Source organism: Primulina huaijiensis, chromosome 9, assembly GCF_012295235.1.
Source record: "Primulina huaijiensis isolate GDHJ02 chromosome 9, ASM1229523v2, whole genome shotgun sequence".
NCBI classification, from domain to species: domain Eukaryota; kingdom Viridiplantae; phylum Streptophyta; class Magnoliopsida; order Lamiales; family Gesneriaceae; genus Primulina; species Primulina huaijiensis.
In genome coordinates, this window is record NC_133314.1 from 15,525,867 (window position 1) to 15,541,422 (window position 15,556).

General features: G+C 33.3%; 2 protein-coding genes across 2 annotated transcripts; one reads left to right on the forward strand and one right to left on the reverse strand.

The window, feature by feature from the left end:
- Positions 1-1,827: 1,827 nt before the first annotated feature.
- LOC140984178 (uncharacterized) lies at positions 1,828-5,760 on the forward strand. Its single transcript, XM_073451418.1, has 8 exons — positions 1,828-2,038; positions 2,129-2,199; positions 3,005-3,086; positions 3,326-3,450; positions 3,731-3,859; positions 4,011-4,052; positions 4,599-4,765; positions 5,374-5,760. Exons 1-8 carry the CDS (start codon positions 1,993-1,995, stop codon positions 5,597-5,599), a joined length of 888 nt encoding a protein of 295 aa, XP_073307519.1. The 5' UTR covers positions 1,828-1,992; the 3' UTR covers positions 5,600-5,760.
- Positions 5,761-9,723: 3,963 nt separating this feature from the next.
- Positions 9,724-13,156, reverse strand: LOC140984602 (transcription factor MYBS3-like). Its single transcript, XM_073452145.1, has 3 exons — positions 12,549-13,156; positions 10,609-10,817; positions 9,724-10,476 (listed from the first exon to the last, which is right to left on the reverse strand). The coding sequence occupies exons 1-3, from the start codon at positions 12,859-12,861 to the stop codon at positions 9,976-9,978; spliced, it is 1,023 nt and encodes a 340-aa protein (XP_073308246.1). The 5' UTR covers positions 12,862-13,156; the 3' UTR covers positions 9,724-9,975.
- Positions 13,157-15,556: the final 2,400 nt, after the last annotated feature.

Sequence of the window (15,556 nt, forward strand, 5' to 3'; positions counted from 1 at the left end):
AATTTTTCCGAAGAAATTTAGTAAAATATTCAAAAAACATGTCTAGCTCACCTTGACTTTACTATGTTCAAGTAATGTTGCTAAGCCATGCACAATTAGAATATTCTCCAAATTTTTAAAAATTTTGTTTTCTATATTTGAAACAAAATCATGCATAACGACATCAACACAGTATTCAATTAATTTATAAAACATATTGAAAAACAAAGGTAGAAACATGATTGAAGTAGAGTAGTTAATGCCAGAAAAAATTTGGTTGCTTCTTTAAAAATTTCTAACAAAGAAACACAGTTATTCAAAAAATTCGAACCATTATCAGTCAACACTAAAGACTATACTGCAATATTATTGTAATATGTAGTAACTAAATCTTGAAAACTTAACAAAGTATGAAACAAATTATACAAAAAATTTCATCTAATTTCAACAGGAAGAGGAAATTTTTAAAATTTAATCTCGTTTGATTCGACTAGTGTTTTCCAATCATGTTCATGTCTCATTTCACTTAATAATTTCATATATATTTTGAAATTTTATACTATAATAGACATATGTTCATCATATGCATATTTAACACATAAGTTGACAATATAACAGACACAACTCGTGAGAGGGCGGGAGGTGATCGTCGGTGCCATGAGGTTGCACGGACAATGAGCGACTCCTGACAGGCTTCNATTTTTTATTTTTTAAACAATTGTTTATTTGATTTAGTAAATATATAATATTTTTCTACAATTAGACTTTCAAATTTAAATCATATATACGAGGGAGATTTTGTAATTATGTGTTTAAATTAAAATATTATTTTTTTAATTTTATTTAATTTTATTTTAAAAAATTTTTTAAAAAAAATCAAAATCGGCTTAATCGGGTTGATTTGGGTTCGAGTTCGGGTTGAGAGTTTTCGTATTGACCAATTTTTGAATAGTACTATTGTTCAACCCGACCTAACCTATCAAACCCACCCGAATTGTCACCCTTATTCCACAATATAGGAGGACTCAAGATGGGAAGAAGCCCACGTTTTCAATGGAAAAGTAGGGGAACTTGGTTGATCAACAACCATTAAAAAAAAAAGGAAAAAATAAACAAGCAAGGAGATTCTTAACTTTCTAGAAAAAAAAAAAAATATTGTCATTTAAGCAAACTTTAGCAATAAATTATAATTTTAATAATTCTAAAAATAAATGTATTTATGTCCACGGCGTGTCACCTTTCCCAACGAAATTCATTCCGAATGTCGAGTCGTGAACCCAAAGCGATTGACATTTATTTTCATATTCAATCGGTACATTTTGAATCAGGCAAATCCGCACAAAATCAAAGTTTTGAAATTATATTTTTGGGTCTTTTATCATTAGGGAAAAAAACACGCGCTAGAAACATAAGGTTGTATTTGTGGAGATGAATTTGAAATCCATGAATTTCGATTATAGTTTTATGTTGCGTTTGGATTGAAGTATTTGAATGAATTTTGATTTCAAATACATACAAGAAATCCATTGTTATATTTATTTGGGAAGAATTGATTAAATAATCTCGGTCAACTATTTTTTTAAGAAAATAATCTCCTTAATTGTACTAGTTATATATAATTTGTTGCTTTAATTTTAAATTCATTATTCAATCTATAATTTCAAATTTGAAAGTCCTCATACAAATTCAAATCCATAGATCCAATTAGCATATTAATTAATTAAACAGAATAGAATAAATAAATTTAAATGAATTTGAAATGATGATAATTAACATCAAATAGATATATGTAAATTTCATTTGAAATGTATGCAACCTAAAAGGCTAAAACCATTCTTAAATTCCATTCAAAGTCGACGTCGGATTTGATAATTATACTGTCCCATCGTTGTCATTCTGCCATTTGCTCATTTCTTTTTGAACAATCGTTTTCCTCAATTTTATTTTTCTTTTTTAGCATACATTTCCCCAATTTCGAACCCCAGAGAGCCCAAGTAGCGAGAATTAAGTGGCATGGCTGTGTTGCTGGATCCCGATACTTCGGAGCTGATTTTTCAGTGTAAGTTTTTCAATTGTCTACTAATGCGATTGGAAATTTGATCAGATGGGTTTTGGACTTTTGACCAATTTTTGTTCTTGGTTTCATCAGTTGAGGGGCACAAGCAGTTATCTTCTTCGATCAGATTGAGGAATACGATTGAGAAACATGTCGCTTTTAAGGTGCTCCACATGTTCTTATATTTGTATTTTATGATGATGGTGATTTCAGTCGAATATAGAATCAACGTTATTTATTTTTAACATATTATTGCTTTATTGGGTTACCATCTTGATCACAATCATGATTAAAGGTATGTTTCAAAAGTTCATTCTAGGTCCCATGTGTGGAAGGTTGTATTTTTAGGTCTCTTGTCTCTGTTTGTTGACAATGGATAATGGATTTTAGTACTTTATCTAGTTGGAGTACCAATTTTGGTGCCATAACTGTGTACTTATGATTAATCTCAGCCCTCTAAAAATTATTTGTGTAACTATTGTGGATAATCACTTGTCTTATTTAAATGATCAATAATAATTATGATACTAGTCATATAACAATTTGATTACTCTTTTTTCTAGATTCATGTATGTTGTTAATACATTAACTAAGAAATTTAAGCATATAATTACTAATTAGCTTTCTGCGATTGAATGAAGAGTGGAATTATTATTTTTTCATTAAGAAATGACTAAAAAAGATTATCTTTAATAGTTGTATGATAATTTTAGTACTCCGATGAATTCAAGATAAAACATGATGCACCCGCATACTTAAGGGACCTAAAATGAAGTTTTATCCATAATAGTTACGGACGATGTATAGGGTTGTATACGGCCTCGAATCTAGGGGATGGAAGCTAAACCATGTTTCTTGGTGCAAACTCTTTTTTGTAAAAAATGTATAAATATGGGAAAAAAAATATCTTTGGTGCAACTAACCAACTAACTTGTTACCTGCTGCTCCCCTTTCTCATTAAAATTTCAGATTCAATGCACAAGATCGAGACGGTATGGTGTTAAGCCCTGGATTGGAATTCTTTCTCCTGGGGGATGTTGTGAGGTTACAGGTTGTTTTAGCTTTTTCCACACGAGTTCTTTTGGCTTTTATCTTATAAGGATATATTGTGGGGATGGAAATTTATATCTTTAGAAGAGTTAAATCTTAAATTTTTAGTTTTTTCAGTTAAGGTAGTTAGTTCAGTCTTCCCTCATTCCCTTGGGTTGTTGACATCTAGTTTCAAGATCCATAAAAACTTCTTTGGCCGAAGCAAAATTAAAATATAATGCTTGAGCATAAATTCTGTAGTGTTTACAACGCATGCTCCAAAGAGGGCTCCCACCAACATGCAGACTTGGGAGAGCAGGGACATATTCAAGATTCAAAGTGTTATTGCAAGGCCTGGTACAACCAAAGAAGATGCTCCCAATTTGGTATCTATAATTTGAGTTCATACCATTCTGATCTGTTATATGGGTTCATACTCCCATGCTCATTTTGTCTCATGCTTTAGCAATCAAAATCTTCTGTTTGAAATCGGTGCTCTACTTCGTATTTTATATTTGTAGTTATGATATGTGGAATGTTATTTCAAAGCTGGTGATCTGAGATGATGCTAGCAAGCACCATATTTCATCCCAACATTGAAAATCATGTCGCGTTATACAAATCGGGTCACAAGATATAATAACTTTTGAATTGTTAACTTTGTAGTTCAATTCGGCGGTAGCTCATATGATTGAAGAGAGCAGGCTTCAAGTGGTTTACACTTTACCACAAGCCCAAGTTGCACCCCTTGATACTCACAACTTAACAGAGTCTTCTTTGGCAACAATATCTGAGGTTAATTGAATTTTGGACAACTCTGTCTTCATGCTCCTTCATGTGTAGTAATTAGAGGGCGATGAAATTTTCTCCTTGCTCATTCTCCCATCAGAAACACCCAACAGAGCTAGTATAAATGTTAACCACACTTTTTTCTGTATTCCGGCAGGTCACCGACTCTGTTGTCAAAAACCAAAACAATGAATTACAGGTAAAAATCATCTCGCCCTTATCCCATTTCATTAGATTTGCATAATGACCTTGGAAATATTTATATGTATGAAAGCATTCTTTTAGCTAACCATTCATCATCTTATGCATTGACATCCAAGTTTACCTGGTTAGATTTCGAAAATTAAACGCGGTGAAGTGTCAATTATTTTAAACCATGGAATAAATTTATTTTGTCATTTTTGTTGTTGCGATGGTGGGACAACTATGGAATGCATACACACGCATCAAATCCATGAGAAACAATTTTATAAATCATAGTATGGAATGTGAAAGTCAAACTAAAATTAATTTAATGTTTTATCGAATATGCCCTACTACAATTTACCACAAGCAATTTTCCAATCCAATTTTACAATTCGTTCCACACCAAATTATCAGTCATCCAATAGCTATCCCATTCTTAAACCTTCTGTTCCTATTCAGCTGTATTCGAGACTAGGAAGTTAGCAAACCTTGAACTGAGCTACAAATGCCTTCAAGGGACTAAAATACATGATGGATTAAGTTTTTCCCCTTATGACAGGTTGATGAATCAGGGTCCATTGTTGAAGTGAGCACATCTCAACTGGTTCACAATTCGGTGAGGTGTAGGAACATTCAGATTGGTGCATTGATCTTGAAGTGTTTCATCTGCACTTTTATTGTTGTGGTATCCTACTACCTCATGAAGCAGACATTTTCTCTAATCAGGTATCCATCTATTGTTTTAGCTTTATTTATCTGTCCACCTTTCACATTAAGTTACTTCTTTAGAAAAACTGTGGATGCTAATAAGTCTTAATTATAATAAAATCCATAATAATTATTTTTTCAAGTTTTCTTCTTCTGGGTATTAACTAAAATACGAAGTCATGTTTTTTGGATATAAACAGCCTCTCTCTTGAAAGTAAACTTCTGATATTTTCATATTGCAGTATATTGTCTGTGGAATATTTTCTTTATAACCAATCAAATAGCCTAATAATGAAATTGTTGATTTTGTATGAACATAAGTCTTGGATTCTAGTCACAACAGCGTTTAAGTCGGGACTATATATAAGAATTGAGATAGTATTTCTTGATATCTGATAGTTTATCTGTGGTGATACAATGTTGAGATATGATATTGGTTATGAATTAGGGTGTGCCGATCTCTGGTTTGAGCGTTTTGAATGTGTTGCTTGTCCCAGTGATTTCAGCATATTTAAATTTCGAAATCATTCATACACAATCAACCGGAATATGGTGTTTTTATGTAATCTGAGATACGTCTTGAAGTAAATTTAGATTCTTACTTGAATAAATTTATGCCCCGGCAGGACTTTGACGAAGTTGATGGTGATGTTAATGATGAAGATGGTCACTAAATTGGTGTCGGAGTCGATTGAAGATTGGGTAGCGAAGACTCTTATCTGTGTTTTTATGTCCCTCGTGTGCAAGTACGATCAAGTTATGGACCTAACAAACTGGAAGACAAAATTTATTCAAAATGCTAACAAACTGAAAGATAAAATGATAAACTTCAATCTGCTGTGTTTTTCTTGAATCTTCCATGCCGTTGATATACAATTGTATATCAACCTGAAGTGTATGTCAACCTGAAGTCGTTGCTGTTGCCTTGTTGGTCAGTCACAATATATAAATAGAGCTGAATCATTGTGGTGACATTGAAGAGATGAGATAATTTGTTGATAATCGAGATCGTATATACGGCCTCAACGATTGTACATACTGTCCTCGGGTGGTTTTGGGGCATAGAATTAGATCCTCCCACAGGGAAAAGAGAAATGTATGCGTAGGTTTTCCGACAATTCTCTAGAATTACTGGGTACTGGACACCATGGACTGATGTTTAACGTCTGGTGGCATTTGTTTGGTTTTCTTTATTTTGTGGGGGAAAAAAGAAAAGAAAAAATATTTTTTGCTGCTTTGTTTTGTGAATAATTTTAGAAAATTTATGGGATTATCCCCAAACTAATCCCCCATTTTGGGATAATGTTTTTACAATTGAACATCTAAAATTTATCAAGATTTATTTTGAATATTCTAGATTTGCGCCGAAGCTTGAGCTTTGAAATTCGTCGATCGCTCCAGCGGTCCAATTTTATTTTTCGGTTGCAAACCAATCTAGTCGGCATGTTAGCATGCTAAATGTTTCTGGTTTTAAATTAGTTCTTTGTTCACCAATTATTTTTCCACATGCTGAAAATGTTGATTCGGAAGTAGCACTTGAACTTTGAATAACTAAAACATCTTTTGCAATTTCCGCTAACATTGGATAAAGTTAAGAATTTATTTTTCATCAATCAAGAACATTGAAATTATCTATAGTCTCAACATATTAGTTTAGATAAATTTAGTTATTATCTTAATTTGTTGTTGTCGCCGGTTTTCCGTTGAACTTTTTTCGTTTCAAACTTTGAAAGAAATTGAGTGCTCTACTTTTTCTTTTCCCTGTCGGCATCTCATCTGGCTGCACACTTGGTTCACATTGTTCACTACAATACAAATCAAACAATTGTCGGAGAAAATACATGATTGACTTCTTTTGATTGTCAAAATTTTTCCGAAGAAATTTAGTAAAATATTCAAAAAACATGTCTAGCTCACCTTGACTTTACTATGTTCAAGTAATGTTGCTAAGCCATGCACAATTAGAATATTCTCCAAATTTTTAAAAATTTTGTTTTCTATATTTGAAACAAAATCATGCATAACGACATCAACACAGTATTCAATTAATTTATAAAACATATTGAAAAACAAAGGTAGAAACATGATTGAAGTAGAGTAGTTAATGCCAGAAAAAATTTGGTTGCTTCTTTAAAAATTTCTAACAAAGAAACACAGTTATTCAAAAAATTCGAACCATTATCAGTCAACACTAAAGACTATACTGCAATATTATTGTAATATGTAGTAACTAAATCTTGAAAACTTAACAAAGTATGAAACAAATTATACAAAAAATTTCATCTAATTTCAACAGGAAGAGGAAATTTTTAAAATTTAATCTCGTTTGATTCGACTAGTGTTTTCCAATCATGTTCATGTCTCATTTCACTTAATAATTTCATATATATTTTGAAATTTTATACTATAATAGACATATGTTCATCATATGCATATTTAACACATAAGTTGACAATATAACAGACACAACTCGTGAGAGGGCGGGAGGTGATCGTCGGTGCCATGAGGTTGCACGGACAATGAGCGACTCCTGACAGGCTTCCTAGGCGGAGGGAACATGAATGAACCGATCTTACACCGGAAGGAGAGCGATTCCGAAACTATTCAGGTATGAGACTGTGCAGTTGAGGAGGGCTTAAAAGATTTGATATGTACTACTCATATCATGAAGATGCATCTTCTTTTCGGTAGCTCATCACATAAGAACTCCTAAGTTAAGCGTGCTTGACTTGGGGCAATTCTGAGATGGGTGACCCCTTGGGAAGTTTTCTAGGGTGCGTGTGAGTGAGGACATAAGCACGCTGAAAAGACAAGTCTTGATACAGTGAGGACAGTCGTCGAATCTGTAGCGTTACAGTTGATATCAAAGCCGACCTCTCCTAGTACAGTGTGGTTCGGGGACGAACCAAGCGGAAGTTGGTGGGCATGTGAGGCCCGGGGCCGAAGAGGGTGGGGGGTGATCGCCGGTGCCATGAGGGTGCACGGAAAATGAGCGGCTCCTGACAGGCTTCTAGTCGGAGGGAACATTAATGAACCGATCTTACACCGGAAGGAGAGGGATTCCGAAACTGTTTAGCTATGAGACTGTTCAGTTGAGGAGGACTTAAAAGATTTGATATGTACTACTCATATCATGAATGTGCATCTTCTTTTCGGTAGTTCATCACATAAGAACTCCAAAGTTAAGCGTGCTTGACTTGGGGCAATTCTGGAATGGGTGACTCCTTGGGAAGTTTCCTAGGGTGCTTGTGAGTGAGGGCATAAGCACACTGGAAAGACAAGTCTTGATACAGTGAGGACAGTCGTCGAATATGGGGCGTTACAGTTGGTATCAGAGCCGACCTTTCCTAGTACGGTGTGGTTCGGGGACGAACCAAGCGGAAGCTGGTGGGCATGTGAGGCCCGGAGCCGAAGAGGGCGGGGGGTGATCGCCGGTGCCATGAGGTTGCACGGACAATGAGCGGCTCCTGGCAGGCTTCTAGGCGGAGGGAACATAAATGGACCGATCTTACACCGGAAGGAGAGGGATTCCGAAATTGTTCAGGTATGAGACTGTGCAGTTGAGGAGAGCTTAAAAGATTTGATATGTACTACTCATATCATGAAGGTGCATCTTCTTTTCGGTAGCTCATCACATAAGAACTCCAAAGTTAAGCGTGTTTGACTTGGGGCAATTGTGGGATGGGTGACTCCCTGGGAAGTTTCCCAGGGTACGTGTGAGTGAGGACAGTCGTCGAATCTGGGGCGTTACACAACTCACATGAAACAAATTACAATCTAAAATCGATTTTAATGAATTTTTAAGATATTTAATCGCAAGAGTACTGACAACGAAATAATATAATGCATATTGATGATCATCTATCATTATGAAAACGATTTATAACAAATCAAATAAATTCCAACTTAGATTGGAGTCAAGTTTTGTTTCTTAATATTCATGTAAGTCTAATGTGAAACGATCTCATTAGGGGTGTTCATCGGTCGGTTTGGTTCGATTTTCGGTTTTTTATTTCGGTTTTCGATTTTACAAATATATAATCCGATATCCGAACTATTTTTCTTCGGTTCGGTTCAGTTTTCTACCAAAATGGTTCGGTTATTTCGGTCGGTTATTTCGATTTTGATACAATTATTTAAATTAATAAGATAAATATATTGTAAAATATAATATGTTATCTTTTTACATGATTTCTTAGTAAAACATTTAAATATAAAGTCTAAATGAATTACATAAACAACAATCAACTAAATATTATTCAAAATAATTCATCATTCTTTGATATCATCTCAAAAAATATATAATAAAAATAAAATTTTAATTTAATAAAATTTCGATTTTTTCTGTCGGTTCGATTTTGACATATATTATCCGAAACCGAACCAAATAAATTTCGATTTTAACATTTATATCCGAATTATAAAATTTGGTTTTCGGTTCGATTCAGTGTTCGGTTTTTTCGGTTTGGATTTTCGATTTTTTCGGTTTATCCGAAGTTTGAACACCTCTAGATCTCATGGATCTACATCCATTATACAGGTCCATCCGGTTCATATACAAAGTGAAGAATAATATATTTCGCATAAAAAATAATTTTTTTTCATGAACTAAATAAGATACAAGATCTATTTCATAAAATTGATATATAATACGATCTTACATGAACTTTTATATTAATCTTCTATTATTAGTAGTTTATCCGATAAATTTGGATTGATCCACAAAATAACGACAAAATATAATTCACAAATAAATTAAAATATAAAAATGATTTTGTTTCGAATTTATTCAAAACATACGTTGAACATGTTCGATTCAACTTAAATTCAAATAAGTAAAGCCTTTAAAAAAATCAATAATTAAAGGGGAAAATATCCCACATAGCTAAAACATTTATTTAACATACTCCTTTTCAAAAAAAGAATGCATAAATAAATAAATGAATATAACAGATCATCAATGGTGCATGTCTTACGAAAATGAACAGCAAAGGACTATTTGACTGATGCAGAAGTTGTGCAAAATTCAGATTATCAGAGTAAGAGTTTTGGAGCCTACAATGTAATTGTAAGATGCTGACATGAAGTTAATCTTAACCTGTACACAAACTTATGAAGACAACCTAAAAAATAACATAAAAAAACTTCGCGAATCGACTGTAAAGCGCTACGACCTTCTAGGAACAAATCTTATGGAGCACAAATCCAATGTCCCAAGAACCCATTCTCTATAGGGCATGAATCGGATTGTGACTAGAGTTGATGCCCGAACCGTCAGGAGTAGGATTTGCATGAAATGCTGATGGCCTTGTGGAACCTTCAACAAGTTTAAGGGACAGAGTGGATGGCCCGGAATCCGCTAGAGATTCGCCTAAGCTGAGTTTTGACATGCCAACTAGCTGATCAACGTTGATGGAGTTCTTAGAATGGACAGCCATTGGCTTCACCACTTCGTGAGTGTCTTCTTTTGTGGGTTCTGCATTGTATCCGGGCCAGAATGGCATGGATAATGGGAAGAATGGTGTCACATAAGCAGGATATATGAGAGGATATGGATACGACGGGCAGTCGGGATTTGGAACCATGGTGATATCGTGGTCATTGGAGTTTTCTGATTCCATGGATTCACATTCTTTGTCCACAGAAGGAGGCACTGGGATGGTGCTTTGTGTCTCAGCTTGAGGGTTCCCACAGAGAAAATCCCGAGAAACAATTGGGGTATCGACGGGCTAAAGAAAATGTAAAACAGATACAAAAGTAGTATACAAATAAGTAAAAGTTACATCATTTTCATAACAAGTTGGTATGTTCTGAGAAATATTAGAAAGTATTTACTTAGGAAGCTTATAAAATATGCTTACTTCATTGGCCATAATATCGAAAAGGCTGGAGCGTCTTCTCCGCCTAGACATGTTACTTTGTCTTATGAAGTATTTCTGGGCATGACTAGCAACCTGAGTAGGAGTTCTAGAGATCACATAATTCCGTGCGATTCCACGCCAATCACCTTTACCGAGCTTTTGCAAACCAAGAAGAAACATTCGGTGTTCCTCTTCTGTCCATGGAACACCTGAAAATAGAGCAAGATCATTTCAAACAAAAAGTAAACTACAAATTTCACCACCCGTCAAAGTCGAGCGTGGAAAGAGAGCAACACCATCAATAATAATTTCAGCACCGTTTTCGTAATGATTGTCGAATCATCAAACCAAACTAGACAAAATCCATATTCCACTCAATTTAAAAGTTATGATTCTGCAACAATACTTTTCTAGGTTCAGGATTTAGACATAAAGCATGCTCGACCATTGCCCCCACTGACAAGTGATAAATGCAATTTTACATGTAATGCCAACAGAAGAATTTTAGCTATCGAAGGCATAAGAAGAAGTCAATTCTCAGTCTCATTAAGAAGTTATTCTCTTTTTTCCTAAAATCAAAGTTGGTTTCAAACTCCCTCCTAGGAGACTAGAACTCGTGTGCACTGAGGTCATTGGCACATTTTGCTGTTGATCATGCACTTTGGATGCTAATCATCTTCAAAAAGTCATGCATTTCATTCATGATAACTTCATAAGGCTATCCAACCCCTCATATTTTGAAATCCCCGAACTGGACGATTTGCTTTAGCAGCTAAAATCGAAGCTCTTCTACACTTTCTTGCTGGTTTTTCGATTAGCTGCATAGAAAACACGGTAATAGTAATATAAAACTTAAAAGAATTCACAAGAAGCAAGGCAAGACCATAGCTAATAATTGCCAACAAAGATATAGCAGAAAGTTGTCAGAGCTTAAATCAATCAAACAATTTATATGACATGTTTGTACGCTCTGTTGGCATGAAAGCACTTTATATCCGTCCACAGCTTTGTGATCCTCTTCAAACCATAGATAATAAACGTCTCCATACATTAATTATCAAAGAGAGGACCTTTTCTACGTCAGTGTGTGTTCCACAATTCAATGGTGAAACGCAGTGCATCTTGCCAAAATGGGAACATAGAAAAAGGGATGGACCAAGGAATTCAGTTGAGAGATAACTTGATCAGTGTTTGAATAGAAGGTTTTGGTGAATTGAAGTATAAAATTGTTAATAAAAATTCACTCAAATTGTTCAGGTAATTTTCAAATCCATGGATTTCGAATCACTGGACTTCAATTTGAAATGTTCAATCCTTCCATCCACAAGCAACTTTTATGCATTTTGGCTTGAAACTTGTTACTTCAGTAAAATCACACAAAGTAATTAGGGGTGACTGCACTCACCACCTCTTGATTCACCATTAATGGAAACAAAAATAATAATAATAAAAACAAAAAAGGATGAATCAACAAGAATCCGGATACAAAACATTTGAACAGGCAAGACTTTACTTGATTCTGAATAGAATAAGTTAACAAGAAAAGCAGAACCACAACAAAGCATCATTTCTTTGGTATTCCCGTGTGATTTTCCTAATAAACTGCAACGTTTATCCCAAAACATAATAAGTTGCCAAGATTAAATTCCCACTTCCCTTGCTAAGAATATGTGCACCCAAGAAATTTATAGAGAACCGAAAAATTGAAATGATATGTGTACATCCGAATTATACCAACCCAAATTCTGAAACAAACTTAAACGCAAGACATGCAAACGATCAACAACCACCATCTTCGTTTTTTCATGCAAATCAGGGGATCCCAAGTAGTTTATAACAAGAAGAAAATTTTCAGATCCCCAAAATTGAAATAAACACGAATTCCACACAGATAAAACAACAATCACAAATTATCTAAATAAAAACAATCAAGTTATAACCTTTCTTCCTTTCTCGGCTGGACGAGGAACCAGCAACGAAATCTTCGGATCCATATCCATCGGCTGCGGCGGAGGCAGCAGAAGGGTGGTCAGGGGTGTCCGCCGGAGAGTCGGCAAAAACGCCGTTCTGCGGGGTCCCGCTCCCGCTCCCGCTACCGCCACCACCCCCCATATAATGGGTCAAATTACCCATACTCGCGCTCTTTCGGATCGACCCATCAGTCAATCGAACCCCAAAAATCTTCACCCCACGATTCGGACACGTCCGAGAATTATGCCCGTTGTGGCTGCAATGCGAGCACCTCCTCGTCATTGAACCAAAACCCAGAAAATACAAACTCCTGAAAATCCAAGAAAACCGAATTCAATCGCTCAATCCGTCAGAAATGGATCAAATCACCAGGATTCAACAAAATGATTGGCCATGTTTCTGGGCTTGAAGGGAACAGGTGGTGTGTGGATACGTATAAAGATAGAGTGAGAGAAAATTAAGGAAACTTTGAGAATTCCAAGGAAAAAATTTGCGAAAATATATGGCTGAGGATCGCTCACCGAGTCACTGTTGTGCGTGTGAATCAAGAAATGAGGCCAACGATTTCTTGCAATTGGCCTTGTCAAAAAAGGTCCCTCCGGATAATTTTCTTGAATTTTTTAAATTAAAATTTGCTCGTGTCAATCAAATGTAAAATATAATAATATAAAATCACTATTTTTGGATAATCTTTTTTGTATTCATATAACAGAATCTTTTATCACACATTTAAAAATATATATTTCATATGATTCTATATTTGACTTCCATGAATACACCAAATTAATTATTTTTACTATCGTACACGTGATATATATTTACACCGTTGAATTAATTTTCATCAATTTTTTTATTTTGAATGATATTTAAAAATTTAATGATATAAATAGATAAAAATTAATAAACACTTATATAAATTTTAAATATTTTTTTATGAATTATATATATAATATTAATGATATAAATAGATAAACGTGAATAAACAATTTTATAAATTTATAAGATTTTTTTAAAGTGATAAGACATGTGACACAAAATACATCAAAGTTGGTTGTTTTAAAGTTCACTTGGTTTATTATATTAATAATATAATATAGATAGTATAGATAACGAGTAGGTCTTTTGTGAGACGGTCTCACGAATCTTTATCTGTGAGACGGGTCAATCCTACCGCGATATTCACAATAAAAAATAATACAATTAGCATAAAAAGTAATATTTTTTCATGGATGACCCAAATAAGAGATCTGTCTCACAAAATACGACTTGTGAGACCGTGTCACATGTCGTATTTGTCATAGATAACATATGTTAAGAAAATATCCAATACCATATTACGAAAAAAAATTATATTCATAAAATCTTTTCGATTCTTACAAAATCTATTGCAACATATTGTTATTTATGAAAATCACATATGAAAAAATTTAGATTTTTTGTTCCAGAAATACCCTTAAATTATATATCTTAATTAAATTACTGGTTTAATTTTACTTTTGATAGATTAATATATTATAAAAATTTTATGAGAATGAAAAACTTATGGCAAAAACTTGTGTGAGACGGTCTCACGGGTCGTATTTTGTGAGACAGATCTCTTATTTGGGTCATCCATGAAAGAGTATTACTTTTTATGCTAAGAGTATTACTTTTTATTGTGAATATCGGTAGGGTTTACCCGTCTCACAGATAAAGATTCGTGAGACCGTCTCACAAGAGACCTACTCAAAACTTATTCTTATTCTTGAACTTTTATGTAGATGTATAGGTTGTTTTAAAATTTAAAAAAAAAAGGTTCAGGTACGGTTTAGAACACAAAGTTTATTCCCCAAGAAAAAAAAATTCTTTGGCTTATAATGAACAAAAAAATCAATCAATAATTGTTAAAAAATAGGTTTTTATAATGTTATTATATTAAGTTAAGTTTCAACAATATAATTAGGTGTTTAATTATATCATGTATTTTATTTAAACATAAATACGGTCAAATTATAGTTACATTGATATTAGAAATATAGTTTCAAGAATATTAATTTTATGTTAATAATTAGATTACATATAATATAATATTGTGAAAATTTTGTTATTAATCAACATATTTTAAGGATATACAAAAAATTTATTAATGGTTACCAAATATATTTGAATCAAGTGTATCAAACTTATTTTATTGGGAATAAAGATAAAAAAATTTAATTAGACAATTTTGTAGTTTTGGTAAATCAAAATTAAAAGGATTTGGAAATAAAAACTTCTTAATAAGTTTCTCTTGTAGACTAATTATTGATGTAAAGACAAACAAATATTGGCATTTGCATTTACACAAAAAAATTTATGAAATCATTTCACATGTCAATTTTGTGAAACATAAATCCAATTTAACTCAGTCCTGAAATTTTTCTACTTTTAATGTTAAAAAAATTAATTTTATTGCAGATATGGATCAAATCGACTTGTCTCACTCCGTCTTCAAAGACAAATCTATCTTTTATATTTCATATTTGTAGGCTGTAGCCATAGGGATGTCAAAATGCAACATGACCCGTCAACCCGACACGACCCAACACGAAAAAAATCAGGTTCGGGTTGGGGTTTTTCGGGTTCGGGTCGGGTTCGGGTCGGGTGGGTTCGGGTTAGTACCAGATTAGACGGGTTTCGGGTTGGGTCGGTTTGGGTCGCGGGTTGACCCGAAATTTTTTTTTTTTTGAAAATATTAATTGTATTTTTATATATTGTATGTTTGAACAAAATTAATTGTATATTTATATGTTAAATTTTCATCATTTAATATTTATTTTGTTTATTTTTTTATTTTTTTAACAATTGTTTATTTGATTTAGTAAATATACTTTTAATTTTCTACAATTAAAATTTCAAATTTAAATCAGAAATTTTATTATTATGTGTTTAAATTAAAATATTATTATTATTTTTTATTTTTTCGAATTTTTTTCATTAATTTTTTTTAAAAAAATAA